The sequence below is a fragment of the Phytophthora cinnamomi genome (assembly GCF_018691715.1).
Source record: "Phytophthora cinnamomi strain GKB4 chromosome Unknown Contig56, whole genome shotgun sequence".
NCBI classification, from domain to species: domain Eukaryota; phylum Oomycota; class Peronosporomycetes; order Peronosporales; family Peronosporaceae; genus Phytophthora; species Phytophthora cinnamomi.
In genome coordinates this window covers 365,655-380,395 of record NW_027150989.1, presented here as the reverse complement: position 1 = coordinate 380,395, position 14,741 = coordinate 365,655, and the positions used below count along the sequence as shown (strand labels likewise).

Sequence of the window (14,741 nt, the reverse complement as noted above, 5' to 3'; positions counted from 1 at the left end):
TCCGTTGCTGGCTCTTGCGCTTGCGCTGGCATCTCAGGAAGCTCCATCGACTGCGCTGTTGAGCCATCTTCCAGCGCTAACGGCCCACGTGCCAGTTGAGCTGACTGCCTCTGTCCCCCTCCTGGAGATGCTCGAGGGCTGCGACGACCAAACTCCTTCAAGTGCACCAGCTCAGTCGAATTCATCCAGGGCACCATCACCTCTTGGGATCCACGCTCAAGTTAATCGTCTCCTCGATCGAGTTGCGGGTCCAGCTGGAGTGGAAGAACCGCTGAGCTCGCACTCCTTTCGCCGAGGAGGTGCTCAGCATGCAAACGCTTGCTCGGACTTGACAGCGCAGTGGATCTTCGACCGCGGAGCCTGGAACATGACTACGACAAACAAGGCATTTGCATACGTCTTCAATACACCGAAGGAGGACCACCAAGTTGCGAAGGTGCTCAGTGGTATGGCACCAAAGCAAACCTCTGTGCTGCCGTCACTGGAAGCCTTCGACTCGACTACGCAAGATCAGATCCATGAAGTCAGCCATAAAATATTCAGTGCAAGCCACTCACTGGGAAATCCGGCCTTCAACATCAGCGCTGCTGTGCGAGAAGTGCTGACTGCGACGCTGATCCTTCACTATCCGTCGTTGTTGAAGATTAACCCACGCGGTAAAGTAGTCGCGAAGATTGAGCACTGCGCCGAGGAATCCGGAGTGACGACGACCAACCTGCTCACTTGGTCACAGCAGCTCGCAAGATCATCAAACCAAGCAAACGGAGTCTCTGAAGACATGACCGAAGGAAGTAAAGGAGCGAAAGCTGCATTCGATCATCAAACGGCCTTGATTGAACGATTAATCGAGCTGAATCGACAACTGGAAGCACGCGTAAACTCGTTAGAATCTGCAAACGACAGTAAAAAAGACGATATAATCGCACGACGATGTGAGCAAGGATCGAAGCGACTGAGAGAAGAAGAATCAAACGTACCCCAGAAGCGCAGACGCCGTTCGAAGCTGCAACCGCTAACCGACACCTGGTTTGCGTGGTATGCAGGAGATCCGCGCGGCTGGAGATGCAACGACAAGCACAAAAAATCAGACGCCAAGCAGCTTGTGGCCTTCTTGAAGCTCTTTATCGAAGATGGATACGTGCTCGACGAATCGTCACCCAGCTACAAGGACGATGTTCGTCAGCTTGGGGAGTTAGCATCAGGCAAGGTCATGGCGTTCTTGCGGTTGCGAAACGTACCCTCATCAGGATCCTGCGCTGTGTTGAAAGCGCTTCGGCAGCTGCATCGCGAAGGAAGCCTGAACGTTCTCATCGGAGACTATCGGAAGCGCCTTGCCATCGGAAGAGTTGTAGATCCTGCACCAGCACACCATCAAAACACACTCAAACAAGTCCCATAGTCCAACACAATAGCACAGTCATTGTTCCTCGTGTTAGTTGTTCTTGCTTCCGTTGATGCCGCTTGCGTGGAGGTCTGCATCGTTCATTCAATCATAGAAATTTTACCGATGGGTGGAATCGAACCACCTTCATCCCTTTCGGGGGCTCTTCCATTGAGCTACATCGGTGGGGGTTAGACAACAACATCGCAGGATACTTTACACTGGAGTGCTCGACGGGGAATTAACGACCACAGTTCTTCGTGGAAGCGACAACCTTCTTAGGCGCACCGATGCGCGGCACAACCCCCTCAATTCACCCTCCCGGGTGGTCAATCGAGCACTGAGTGCGCAGGGCAAACGGCGCAGTCAAACTTACGCGTGCACCACTCATTTGTTAGGTTATTTACGCGCGTAATTACCTGCTGTCATCCTATTCACGAAAACCTTCCCAAATTAGTTCGATATAAAGTTCTGTGATATGGTCGGATTCTGGTCGGAGTTGCATTCACGGTCGGAGACGTGATGATATGGTTATATGTACACAATGTACCTAAATCCGTTGTGAATTGATACCTCGATTTGGACCTTCTTTGGTACACGACCCCATAGAAGAGTCTACAGGATCAAGACCATGTTCGGCTCGTCATTGGCTAACAAAAAGCCATTTTTGGTTTCCACGCCAAATTTTACCCGTAGGCAGAGAATAAACGAAAAACCGTACTTAAGAATGTCAACTGCCAAATTGTGCATGGCTGCTACCTCATCGAACACTCGAGGTTTCAACTCGCCCACCAGCTCATATTCAACGAATATCATCCCGCTAGAACAACCCGCAGCAACGCTGATGGCTCAACACTTGAAGACGACGTGGCTACACCTCATTCCGTCGAGCAGCTCATCCACCTTCCTCAGTACAAAGCAACACGACAGAAGAAGTACCGTGACCAGCGTAAATGCAACTTGTGCAACCGGAAAGCATCGTATTATTGTGTGGATTGTTCCGACACGGCTCGTGGTGTTTACTTCTGCGTCTGCGGCCCGTGATCCACACGCGATTGCTTCACCAGGCATCTCTCCACTCAACTTGACCTTTTTCTTGAGCAACATATGGGCTTTAATTCGACGATTTGCGTTAGTAAAATGACAACTGAGCAACTGTGCATGTTGAATCCATATTGACTGCAGCATCAACAATATGGATTGAGGACCTTCAGCGCCCCAAGGCTGTCGCACACCCTTTGCTGACGTTCAGACTTCTCACCTTGATATCAGTCCATTCACCTCACATCGAAGTTCACCACCCTACACTTCAGAGCCACCAAGAATCCCTCCAAAATAGGATGATATCTCATGGCTCTAATCGTCCATTCCCAAGCGCCGAAGCTTCCCCGCTCCACGAGCGTTAAAAAAAACTCTGGGGTCACCTCCAGGAGCCTCGCGCGCTCGCAATCGTGATCATTCGCCCGTTTTATATTCTCCCGAGCGGGAACCGCAATGCCACGACACTTGCGAATTTTGCGTGTGTTAAGCTCAGCACCTCGATGGTCAGGAAGGACAAGGCGGACTACACGCGGTGGCTGCACTCGTTGGGCGCGCTGCTGTTGACTGCGGGGACCTGCTCCGTTCTGTGGGAACTGACGGCGCTGCATGCGCACAACGCCTTGTTCACGGACGAGCTGCGGCCCGAGCTGTTCGCGCTGCTGGCGCCAGAATCCGTGGCCAGCTCGACGGAATGGCGGGCCATCGACGGCAGCGCCAACGCCGAAGTCTCACCCGACGACCTGCTGCACCTGAGCTTCCTGGAGGCAGCCTGCCAGGTGGAGAACGACACGGTGTTGCCGTGGGTCTTCGCGGCCCCGGGCAACGCCGCGGACCGGTCGTTCCCGAACCCGCAGACCAGCACGTCGCTGCTGCATAGAGGAGACCCGAGACTGCCGGAAGAGCTCAAGCAGTGTCCCGACGTGGACATCTACCTACCGTCGGAAGCTCGCGGTCCTGCGGGCTGTGGGGCTATAGTGGGGCCGCTCAAGTACTTGCGGTCGAGACTGCTGCCCGACTGGGCGCTGGACGCAGAAGTGTACGACGTAGCAATGAGAGAGAAGACCAGCTACTACGAGCTGTGTCCCCAGACGCCCATGCTCTTCTTGTCGCCTGATCACCTGCTTAAGTTGGTGAACTCGGCAGCCTGGCCCAAGACCAAGCCGGTATACCTCATGGCGCCGACGGTGGACTTCAGCACGAAGCCTGTGCCCCATGCAGTCAACTTTACCAGGTCGGTCTTGGAGCTGACGGACGTCGTGCTATGCAGAACTATGAGATGCGACCAGGACATCAAGCAGTTCTTGATGCGACGGGCTATTGAGAAGAGCGCGGAAGATGGGGACACGGCGGTGAAGAACACCCGCGTGCTCTACACGAGCCAGATCACTTCGGACCCGGTCACCTTCGCGCGTAAGATGCGGGACGGCGATCCGGTGCGGAACAACGTGGCGGATTATATCTACACCCGCTTCGCCCATACGACGTGGAATGTGTCGTCCAAGACCACGCAGGACGTGTTCAGCTGCTGGACCAACCACAGAAACGAACTGCCGCCGCTGGATGTGTATTTGTTGCGAGCACTGCATGACAAGATTCAAAATGACGGCTCGAGATTGTACAAGCCGTTCCCTGGGGACAACGAGACGGTGCAGGTGGTAGATGCGATCACGTTTTCCAAGAGGTTCAGCGATGCATCGTTCTTCATATGCCCAACAGTTGAAGACGACTGTCTCGACCTCGCACGAGCTTCTGGCGGCGTTGTCGTAACGGCAGATGCGTATCCGATGAATGAGTTCGTATCGGAACCATCCGAGGGCGTGGTGTTTCCCACTCAGCATTCGACGGCGGTACCTCAAGCCGAGTATCGGAGTCTGGTACCTGATGACTCGTTGTTGTTGCCACCGCCACCAGCAAATTATCGCAGTTCGGATCTTTGCTCCGCTGTATTGAAGGTGCGATCCTCGTTGAAACTGAACGAGCACAAGAACATCGGCTCGCAGACGCGCCGTCGTTTCCACGAAGACGCTAAGTACTTTATGCTCAGCATGCTCGAGCTTCAGGGCTTTACGCACCATGTGCAAAACCTTCGAGAGCGGGTGCGTAGTGAAGAAGAGCTTCAGGTGCACCTTCGCCACCATGACTACAGAGTTATGCAGTAAAAATCAACCATATAATACTACTACTACTAGTATACGAAGTTACTTGGATAAAGGATTAATCTCGTGGAGCTTCACACTCGCTAGCAAGTTGTCCAAAAATATCATTAGTGCACTTCAAGGGGCCAAATCACTGGAGACTTCCGAGGTGCGTAAAAGTGAAGAAAAACTAATTTCGATGCTGGCGTGTGGAACCAGTTGTGTCAGAGCGAGAAGATGCTACGCTGCAGCCTCGAATTCTTGCTCGTTGTCCAACACGCGTCCCCAGACATGTTTAACTTGTGGTCGCAACTTAAGCTTCACTACTAATGCTGGTGAATATATCCATAGTTTTCAAGGATTCGTGACGAGTAAATCGGCTGCGATGATTTCCTGTCTCCATGGGTCACCCAAGCAGTCAGCCGCTCCCCCTCAGCAGTTGAAAAGGTGTTTCTGACCTGGCATCAATCCACTCATTCGTTATCGACCTGCAGCACCTACAGCATCACAATCAAGTTCAAAGTTAGCCAACGCTCTGACCTTTCTCGAAAGCAGCGAGCCTCCCACTACTAGCGCGGCTTCGTTTTTAGAAACACTGTAGCAACACAGTATGGTTTTCCCAAGTGTAAGAAGCTGCACTTGGTAGTGAGTCGCAGAGGGCCTTGTCATGAAGGGAGCGAGAGAACTCACCCTGAAGGTAGGTAGGTAATGAATGACTACATTAGAGTAAAACGAGGTTAGAAAAAAAAAGTGAAGCTGAAGAAAGCTACAAAGGTGGAAGGCAATTTCGACAAATGGAACGGAGTCACCGAAAGTTGTCTTCATATCAGCAACGTAGTTCGGTTGGTATCGGATTCGTCCCGGGGAAGGCACAGCTCGCAAGGTTTTTAGCTGAGTGAATACCGCTGATAACCGAAGTCATGATTTCGTTCAGGACGACCCTAAGTAGCTGTCAAAACTCCAAGAAAGATAAGACTGACTAGCTGAATTACCATTTCGCACATTACGACATAGATGGTTCCGTTACCGTTAATGACTTGTTAAGCGTAAAATTAAAGTGGGTAAGTATGCAACCGAAAAAGCGAGTTGGCAGAATTACAATAAAGAATTGTAGCCCCGTGTACTGTGTTCAAGTCGTGAAATAAATGGCTGTAGTTACCCGTGGACTTCATTATGACTGGTTAAGATGGCTAGGTCAGAATTCGAGAATGTAAACGGCATTTCTGCGGCAAGGTTTCACAATGGGAAATGGTCACTGCATTCACCAAGCCAAAGCCGCGGTGATTTCACTCAAAGGTCGAGGCTCTGTCAACAGCAATCGCCCTTCAGGCCCTACCTATCTGTCGATCACCCGACTGAGCACCAAATCTCCGCATTACGAATTTCGTCCGATGAACTGAGGAGACAGCCACACAAGATCGCTCAACTTGCTCTGTTTTGTTTTGTTAATCTCACTGCAAAATCAGATATAATGCTGCCTCAAGACTAGGACGTGACATGCACGAACGGAGCTGTCAGCTCGGTCAACTTCAACTTCTGTTGGCCGTTCTCATTAAAATTGCTCGACTCCAGCCAGCGCTCGTACGCCTGCTTCAGACCGCCATTCCAGTCGCCATCAATGATAGAGAACCACGTCGTGTCACGGTTGCGGCTTTTGTAGACAACTGCTTGGCGGAACAGCCCTACGTACGTGAACCCGAACCGTGTAGCAGCTCCACGTGAGGGAAGGCTGCAGCTGTCGCATTTCCACTCGTTGCGTCGATATCCGAGCTTGAAGGCGTTCGCAGCGAGAAGATACATGGCTTCGGCTGCTGCACAGGTCCCTTGCAGCCGTGACGTATAGTAATTGCGTCAGACCACCATCACACCGTGACTCGGCTCGACACGCATGTACGCGATCATCCCGGCGGCGTGTCCGTCCACGACGACGGCGTAGATCTGCGGCTCGCGAGATTTCTCGGTGCTCAAGCAGTACTCCTCAAACTCTTTGAAGCTCGAGAAGGGTCCGTTCAGCATGTACGTCCAGTTCGCGCCTTTCGGGTCGTCCGACTGGGCGTCCCAGAAGTCTCGAGCGTGGCGGGCTGCGCTCAATGGTTCGAGTTGGCAGTAGCGTCCTACCAAAGTCGAGTGGGGTGGAAATAGCGGAGAGGTCCAGGCTTGTACTGCAAACCCAACCGGTTGGCCGAGTTCATTGACAGCAGGCGAGTTGCCCTTGGGATTCGCTTGTAGCTCTGGCATCTGCACAGTATCGTGAAGTTCAGCACAAAATCAATAGAGAATTGGTGTTGAGGGAGCGCGAAACGTACTGGAGTTGACCTTCTGTGTGGTGCAGCAAAAAATGTAGAATGGTGACCAGTTCCTACGTGCGAAGCGAAGTCATCGCGTGTATTCACGGCTTATAACCTACAAATGGAGCCGTGAGCTCCGACAGCTCCAGCTGTTGCCCACCACACGCATCGATGTTGCTCGGTTCCAGCCAACGCTCGAAAGCTTTCTTGAGACCGAAGTTGCAGTCTCCATCGAGGATCGAGAACAAGAGCACATCGCAGTTGCGATCCTTGTAGATCGTGGCTTTGCGGAGCTTCCCCACGTACGCGAAACTGAGTCGAGTCGCAGCAGCACTCGACGCCAGACTGCAGCTATCGTACTTCCATCAAACCTCCGGTACCCGAGCTGGGATGCGTTCGCGACCAGTAGAACCATGGCTTTTGTGCAGCGCGGGTCTTTGGCAACTGGAGAGTAAAGTAAACATGTTCGACCCCGACAATGCCTTGACTTGGATCGATGTGCGTGTACGCTAGCATCCCTAGAGCTTACAATGACGTAGATTTGAGGGCGTCCCCCTATCGTGCCGAGGCGCCACTTCTTGGAGTCACCAGGGTCATTTAAAAGGTCCATTTGTCATGCGCATTTAACAAGCGATAAGGCAACATGTCGTTGGCGTGAGCATGGCAGAAGTAAGCCTGGAGATCTCCTCTCAGGTTGAGATTGTACAGCAAAAGTTTGGGTCCGTCGGCATGAAGCTTGGTGATAGCGACAACAAGCAAGCTTGCCTTAGGTAGGAGAGCTCTTAGGGTGAAACTCACTGTGGTTGTAGTCAGTCGGTAGTAGGATTTTGGCGTGAAAGCCTCACGCAACGCTACAGTTGGTTGTGATAAGCAGTTGCTACAGGGTAAGACTGTGACGTCTCTCTCAAGCTACAACTGGATATCTCACCAGGGCTGGTAGGACCACAGTGCCTAGCGTAGATAGTCCTTACTTTAGATTTTACTGTGCCTTAAGGAATACAATCGGCATAAGTGTTCTGGGAGTGCCAGCTTCACTAATGGTGTCTTCACTGAGACCTACTACAAAGTTAACTCTAGTGCTCGTGGTCATCATGGAGACTACGGAGAACAAGACCCCCGACGTGACATTCGGAAATTTGGCGCGTGTTGTCCTGTTCACTTTGCGTTGGTGATCAAGCGTGGGCGTCGAAGCTCTTACTGGTACCGTGAAAGTCAAGAAGATAAACAGGAACTGAACGAGAAGCGGGGAGTCGTTGGAAGCAGTTGCATTAGCGGCGATGGTGGTTGTAGACAGATTGCTGTTGCTGCGGATAAGCGAAGAATTGTCAAGTGGAAGTGTTAGCGTCAGCAGGAGAGCGTAAAGAATGGCGTTGCTCGAGGATGCATTGGCCAGTAAGCTGAAGAAGGGCGATGCTCGTGGATGGATTGCGTCCGTAGCGGCTGGCTGACAGCAAATTCGACGGCAAGACTCGATTGACCTGCAGATGCGAGTTGGTCAGTGTGGAGCGAAACCGCGAAAGGTGAAGCTCGTGGGTAGAACGAACTGCTCACGTCGATGTCAGAGTGTGGTTCGCTGACTTTGAACTGGGTGTTTGGCTGAGAAAATGGTGGTTTGGAGAACAACATTGAAAGAATAGGAGCTACGCGGTATCACCAGGTCCACTAGAAAATGAACAGCTCGGTGAGTATGTTGTTTATAACAGCTGAAGTGTTCGAAGTACCTGATGAAGATCGAATAAGATGCAGTGGCTTCGCGTTCGCAAAAGCATGCGCACGAGAAAATGTGAAATAGCGGAGGAATTCTGCGTTAAAACAACGGACATGCCAAGTGGAGTAAACGGTTTCCTGAGGTGGTGTTCGCTGGAATGGGACCGGCAGATAATATGTCGTGTCGCAGTCGGCGGCAATTCTGAGAGAGTCAGGAACATGATAACATGATAGCGTTGTGGGTATGACGCGATCATCACGTGGCTAAAGTGGTCGTGTAGCTGACTGAAGCCGCACGTGTTATGGCTTTTGATTTGTTGAAGATATCGAGACAAAGCTAGTTGTCTCTACAGTTGCACAAGACGGTCACGAGTGGTGGCCTTGGTGCAACTTCACGCGATGAATTGCGTTGACGCTAAGATGTTTACGATGTGTTATAAGATTGGAGTGTGATGCAAGTGTGACGACCTGGCGGTGGGGCGATGAATTCGAGCTGCAATGCGAAACAAAGTGTTGTTCTATCAACGGAAGTTTATCGCCAGAGAAGTACATCTTGTTACGTGTGCACACCTGTGGAATCACAAACTATGGCTGAAGTTGTAACGCACTGCGTTATATATTACTGGTTTCGTAATTTATTACGGAGCACGTAATTTATATTTGGTGCGGTACGTATTACGGGACAGCTTATGGGACGGCTTACGGGACGAAGTTTACGGGGCGACCCGTCAACTAACAATTGCATTCAACAAGGAGTGGCCATGAAGTGAGTAGCTAGTCTAGAGTACAAGAGAGTACGGCCTTTAAGTTACAATATCACTTTCTTTTTGCCTTCTACGAGCCCAAGCTTCGACTACATCACAGAAGTGTTGTAGTCTATGCTTTCGAATTGACAGGAGCCATTAGTGAAGTGAAGTGTTTCACAAGCATCGAGAGGCATACCTGGGAGGTGATGACACGTGAGTGTCAGTTGGAATAGATGCGTCTGAGTAACGCAACTCAGCAACCCTGAATGTATTTCGCCTTGAACAGCGAGTGGTGAAGTCAAGTCAAGGACGCGATGGTGGTGGCAAATGAGAAGTTGCTCGTGTGCAGCACTGACACCATGCAGCGTCAGAAGTTGTGAAGATGTTTGTACGTTGTGACCTCTGCAACGTCCTGGTCAGGGCGTCAACGTAGAAAGTGACCAGATTTCATCATGCGAAGGTGCGAGTACGGCGAAGATTGTGTCTTGGCGTGGATATCGTATTTGAAGAAGGTCGTACTGGGATCTTGCACTGGTTCACTTGGTCGTAGACACCGCCGAGGCTTGGGGCGAGGCGAGGAAGGTCACTTGGGGGGTTGAATCGAAATTCAGAAGTGATTGGATTGTTGGAGCTTACACCCTAGGCTAGTGCTAAAGACACGCAGCCGTGCGTCCTATCAACTAGTGCGTCTAATCAACCATCATTCTACACTGCTCGTCCAATCAACCTACTCGTCTAATCAACGTGTGGTCGTATTGGACCGGTTCGGTTAACCGGTTCGGGTACCTCGGAACTGGTACAGTGTACCAAGGTTCAGTACCCTGCAACACGCCCCCTCAATGCGAACACGCGTGAACGCCGAGCGCAGCCGTCAAGTCCTTGTGGCGTGGTCCGGCAAGTCCCTTGGTCATGATGTCGGCCAGCATGGTGGCAGTCTCGCAGTACTCGACGATCACTTCGCCGCGCTTGACTTCGTCGCGGATGTGATGGTACTTGATGTCGATGTGCTTGGCGCGGCCATGGTTCACGGGGTTCTTGGTCATCTTGATGCACGACTGGTTGTCTTCGAACATCTTCAACTCGGGCGTGACTCCTCTTGCAGCAACCAGGATCTCGCACAGCAGCTTGTGCACCCACTTGCCTTCTTGAATCGCCAAACTCAGTGCGATGTACTCGGCCTCGCTTGTCGAGAGCGACACACTTGACTGCTTCTTGGAACCCCATGAGATCGGTCCGCCGGCGACTTGGAACAGGTAGCCCGACGTAGACTTGCGATCACTAAGATCACCAGCCCAGTCGGCATCCGAGTAACCTTGAAAGTCGATGTCCTTGCCCGGCGAGAAGCGGATTCCGTACGACTTGGTCCCTTGAAGGTAGCGGAAGATGCGCTTGACCGCAATCCAGTGCTCGACTTGCGGGTTCTCCATGAAGCGTGACACGTAGCCGACAGCGAACGCAATGTCTGGGCGAGTCGATGTCATCAAGTGCATGAGTGCACCGACAGCCTCGCGAAATGGCGCGTCCAACTTGGTCATGGCGTCGCTTGATACTAGCTTCATGCTGATGTCGACCGGGCTTGCAGCGGGTTTGCAGTCTTGCATGCCGAAGCGCTCCAGGATGTCGTTGATGTAGCGAGCTTGGCTCAGAGTAACACTGCCATCCGCGTTGTCGACCACCTCGATCCCGAGGATGAAGGAACACTTGCCACTGTCGGTCATCTCGAACCGCGACTTGAGTTGGCGCTTGACTTCCGCGATCATTTCCGCCGAGCTTCCGGTCACCAAGACGTCGTCCACGTAGACCAGCAGCAGAACGCATTCACCGTCGACGACCTTGATGTAGAGGCATGGGTCGTAGCTTGACACGTGAAAACCGATGGAGCGCACATACTCGTCGAAGGTCTCGTTCCATACGCGCGAAGCTTGCTTGAGTCCGTAAATCGCCTTGAGCAGTTCCACGCAGTCGAAACCGTCGTCCAGTTCCACGCCTTCAGGCACGCTGCAGAACACCTTCTCCTTCATCAAGCCGTACAGGAACGCAGTCACCACGTCGAGCTGGTCCATCGGCCATCCGAAGTACTTGGCAACCGCAATGATCATTCGCAGCGTGACGTACTTGACCACGGGCGAAAACGTCTCGGTGTAGTCGATCCCATACTTCTGCACGAAGCCTTTCGCGACGAGCCGAGCCTTGAACTTCTCGATCGATCCGTCCGCGTTGCGCTTAATCTTGAACACCCACTTGGTACCGACTGCGCGCTGGTTGTTGGGCAGTTTGGCGGCGCGGAAAACACCTCGCAGCCGCATTGACTTGAGTTCGGCACGAATTGGCTTGCGCCATTGGACTTGGTCTGGTCCGTTCACAGCTTCTTGAAACGTCTTCGGCTCCGCGCTGTCGCTTGCTTCCACAGCATTCGCACTTGCACGCCAGAACATGGGTGGGGTCGAGCCGTCTTCATCGTCTTCTTCCGAGTTTTCTTCTTGTGCCGGCGTAGATTCACGTTGGTCTTCGTCAACCGAGGGTCCAGGCGCACTTGCTTCTTCGAGTCCAGCACTGCGACGAGGACGCCGAACATTGTCGCGATCTTGGTTGTCCGGACGCGATTTGCGCTTCCCCGCCTGCGTGAACACCCTTGTACCGGAGTCGTCGGAGACTTGCATGTCGTCGAAAACGTCGGTAAGTCGGTTGACTTCTTCACCATCGGCAGCCTTGGAGTCATCGAAGCTTGACTCATCGAATGTGACATCGCGAGAGATGACCACCTGCCCCGCCTCGATGTCATAAACTCGATACGCCTTGGAACGCTCCTCGTAACCCATGAAAATTCCTTCACGAGCTTTGGGGTCCCACTTGAGTCGCTTCTCCTTCGGCGTCAAAACGTAGGCCTTGCACCCGAAGATCCGCATGTGCTTGACGTTGGGCTTGGACTTGTAGACGATCTCGAACGGGGTTTTGTCGGGCGACTTGGGTGACGGCAGACGATTCTTGATGTAAATTGCCGTTATCGCTGCTTCCGCCCAGAACGTCTTGTCCAACCCAGCGTAATGAAGCATGCTGCGGCCGATGGTCACGATGGTTCGGTTGGCGCGTTCAGCCGTCGCGTTGGTTTGGTGCGCATACCGAACCGTGGGCTGCACTTCGATGCCGTGGTCTTCGTAGTACGCCAAGAGCGGGTGGTCGCGAACTCCTTGGCTCCGTCATGACGCACGAACTTCACCCTGGCATCGAATTGCTTCTCCACCTTGGTGATGAATCGGCGCAAGCAGCCTTCACTCTCCGACCTGGCTCGCAGACAGAATCCCGACATGCAGCCGCTGGCTTCGTCCGTGATGAGCAGCAAGTAGCGGCTGCCACCCAGCGACTCTTCTTCCATGGGCCCGCAGATGTCGAAGTGGAGGAACTCGAACGGCTTGTACTTGCGCTTGTTCGGGTTGCTCGGGAAGGGCTTTTGCACCATTTTCCCTTGTTGGCACCCACGACACTGGCTTGACTTCTTGGACGATGTCGGCATTTTCGCACCCATCACCATGCCACTTGAGACCATCTTCCGAAGAACGTCATTCGGCGCGTGACCCAAACGCGCATGAAGATCCACCGCGTTGACCGACGCCTTGGACACCGAATTCGCAGCGCAGCTTGGGACTCGGAGCCAGTAGAGGCCGTCGATCAGGTCCGCGGAAGCCACGATTTTCTTCGACTTCTTCTGTGCGATGTGCATTTCAGCACCATCAAACACCACCTTGAACAGTCCGCTTCGGTTGATCTGCGGCACCGAAAGCAGGTTCTTGTTCATGCTTGGCACGTAAAGTGCATCTTGAATGCGGATGTCGCGCTCCTTGCCGTTGGGCAAAGTGACCCGCTGCATGACCGTCCCGACTCCCATGATCTTGGCCGTGTTGCCGTTGGCGACCGTGAGTTCACCTTCGTCGCACACCTTGATGTCGACAAACTTGGCCTTGTCGTTGCAGATGTGGTGCGTGGCACCACTGTCGATCGCCCATGAGCCTTGAAACTTGTTGGTCCTGGAGACTCCACACTCCATAGAGACCGCGAACGCGACGCAGTCGTCATCGCTGTCGTCACGCCACTGGACGTTGTTCGCACCGCGACCAGACCGGCCACGTCGTGCACCTCGATTCTCTTCCTTCTGCTTGGTCCAGCACTTTTCCATGACGTGCCCCGATTTTCCGCAGTACGTGCAGTGGCGACTTTCACGCTCGGCATTGAAGGCCCTCGCAGCGTTTTCAATCTTCACCTGAGCCGTCTTCTCGCCCTGCCGCTTGATGTGCTCATTCGTGAGCACCTTGATCACATCTTGAGTGCGCAGCTCTGCGTTGCTCATCTCCAAGTTGAGAACGACGTTCCCGAAAGTCTTGGGCAGACTCCTGAGCAAGCAGATCGCCACGTCTTCATCCTCCATCTTGGCGCCGATGTTGCTGAGCTTGGCGCTGATGTTGAGGACTTCATTGCAATGATGAAGCACATTGCCGCCTTCTGCCATCTCCATGCTGAAGAGCTGGCGCTTCAGGTAGATGCGTCCAGCCTTCTGCGACCCCCCGTAGAGCGAACGCAGTCGCGTCCAGGCCACCCACGCTTCCTCGCAGTCGTCGACCACATGATGGTAGTCAGCATCCATGTGGAGCAACATCAGGCCGAACGCGATGTTGCTCGACTTGACGTAGTCGTCCTTGGCCCTCGTGTCCGCGAAGCTTGGTTTCGTCTCGCGGTTCACGACGCTCCACACCGACTTGGTCAGGAACACGCCACGCATGTAGCGGTTCCACGTGGCGTAGTTGTCGCCGTTGAACTTGTCGATGGAGATCTTGGTGTCTTGGACAGAGGACATGGTGCTTGGGCTCATAACCTGAAGAAGGTCGTACTGGGATCTTGCACTGGTTCACTTGGTCGTAGACACCGCCGAGGCTTGGGGCGAGGCGAGGAAGGTCACTTGGGGGGTTGAATCGAAATTCAGAAGTGATTGGATTGTTGGAGCTTACACCCTAGGCTAGTGCTAAAGACACGCAGCCGTGCGTCCTATCAACTAGTGCGTCTAATCAACCATCATTCTACACTGCTCGTCCAATCAACCTACTCGTCTAATCAACGTGTGGTCGTATTGGACCGGTTCGGTTAACCGGTTCGGGTACCTCGGAACTGGTACAGTGTACCAAGGTTCAGTACCCTGTAACAGTATTGCAATATTTGGCGGAGGGTTGAACTGACATGGTACGAGCCCTAGGGAACGAATCCCTGTATTCAACAGCTTGTCGTCAGAACTACTGTGCTGTCAACGGTGGTGTGGCCGCAAATGTTTGTCTATGTGGATAGTTTGTGCGAGCCACGATGGTTCGCATTGCTACTACAGCAGGCAACGTGGAGATTCGACGGGGTCGATTGGCAGCACGAGCACGCGCGGAGGATCTGTGTCCGTGTCGTTCGGCGA

General features: G+C 53.0%; 4 protein-coding genes across 4 annotated transcripts; 1 reads left to right on the top strand and 3 right to left on the bottom strand.

Annotated features, from left to right (window-relative positions):
- Positions 1-2,922: 2,922 nt before the first annotated feature.
- Positions 2,923-4,581, top strand: IUM83_14811 (NPP1 protein; the record flags this gene model as incomplete). Its single annotated transcript, XM_067939583.1, has 1 exon — positions 2,923-4,581. One exon carries the CDS (start codon positions 2,923-2,925, stop codon positions 4,579-4,581), a length of 1,659 nt encoding a protein of 552 aa, XP_067788002.1.
- Positions 4,582-6,042: 1,461 nt separating this feature from the next.
- Positions 6,043-6,357, bottom strand: IUM83_14810 (NPP1 protein; the record flags this gene model as incomplete). Its single annotated transcript, XM_067939582.1, has 1 exon — positions 6,043-6,357. One exon carries the CDS (start codon positions 6,355-6,357, stop codon positions 6,043-6,045), a length of 315 nt encoding a protein of 104 aa, XP_067788001.1.
- Positions 6,358-6,408: 51 nt separating this feature from the next.
- Positions 6,409-7,189, bottom strand: IUM83_14809 (Gcn5-related n-acetyltransferase; the record flags this gene model as incomplete). The annotated part of the gene is made up of 2 exons (XM_067939581.1): positions 6,409-6,795; positions 6,965-7,189. 2 exons carry the CDS (start codon positions 7,187-7,189, stop codon positions 6,409-6,411), a joined length of 612 nt encoding a protein of 203 aa, XP_067787919.1.
- A 2,945-nt stretch (positions 7,190-10,134) lies between these two features.
- Positions 10,135-14,144, bottom strand: IUM83_14808 (Integrase catalytic core protein; the record flags this gene model as incomplete). Its single annotated transcript, XM_067939580.1, has 3 exons — positions 10,135-11,296; positions 11,414-12,490; positions 12,580-14,144. 3 exons carry the CDS (start codon positions 14,142-14,144, stop codon positions 10,135-10,137), a joined length of 3,804 nt encoding a protein of 1,267 aa, XP_067787920.1.
- Between the last annotated feature and the right edge of the window lie 597 nt (positions 14,145-14,741).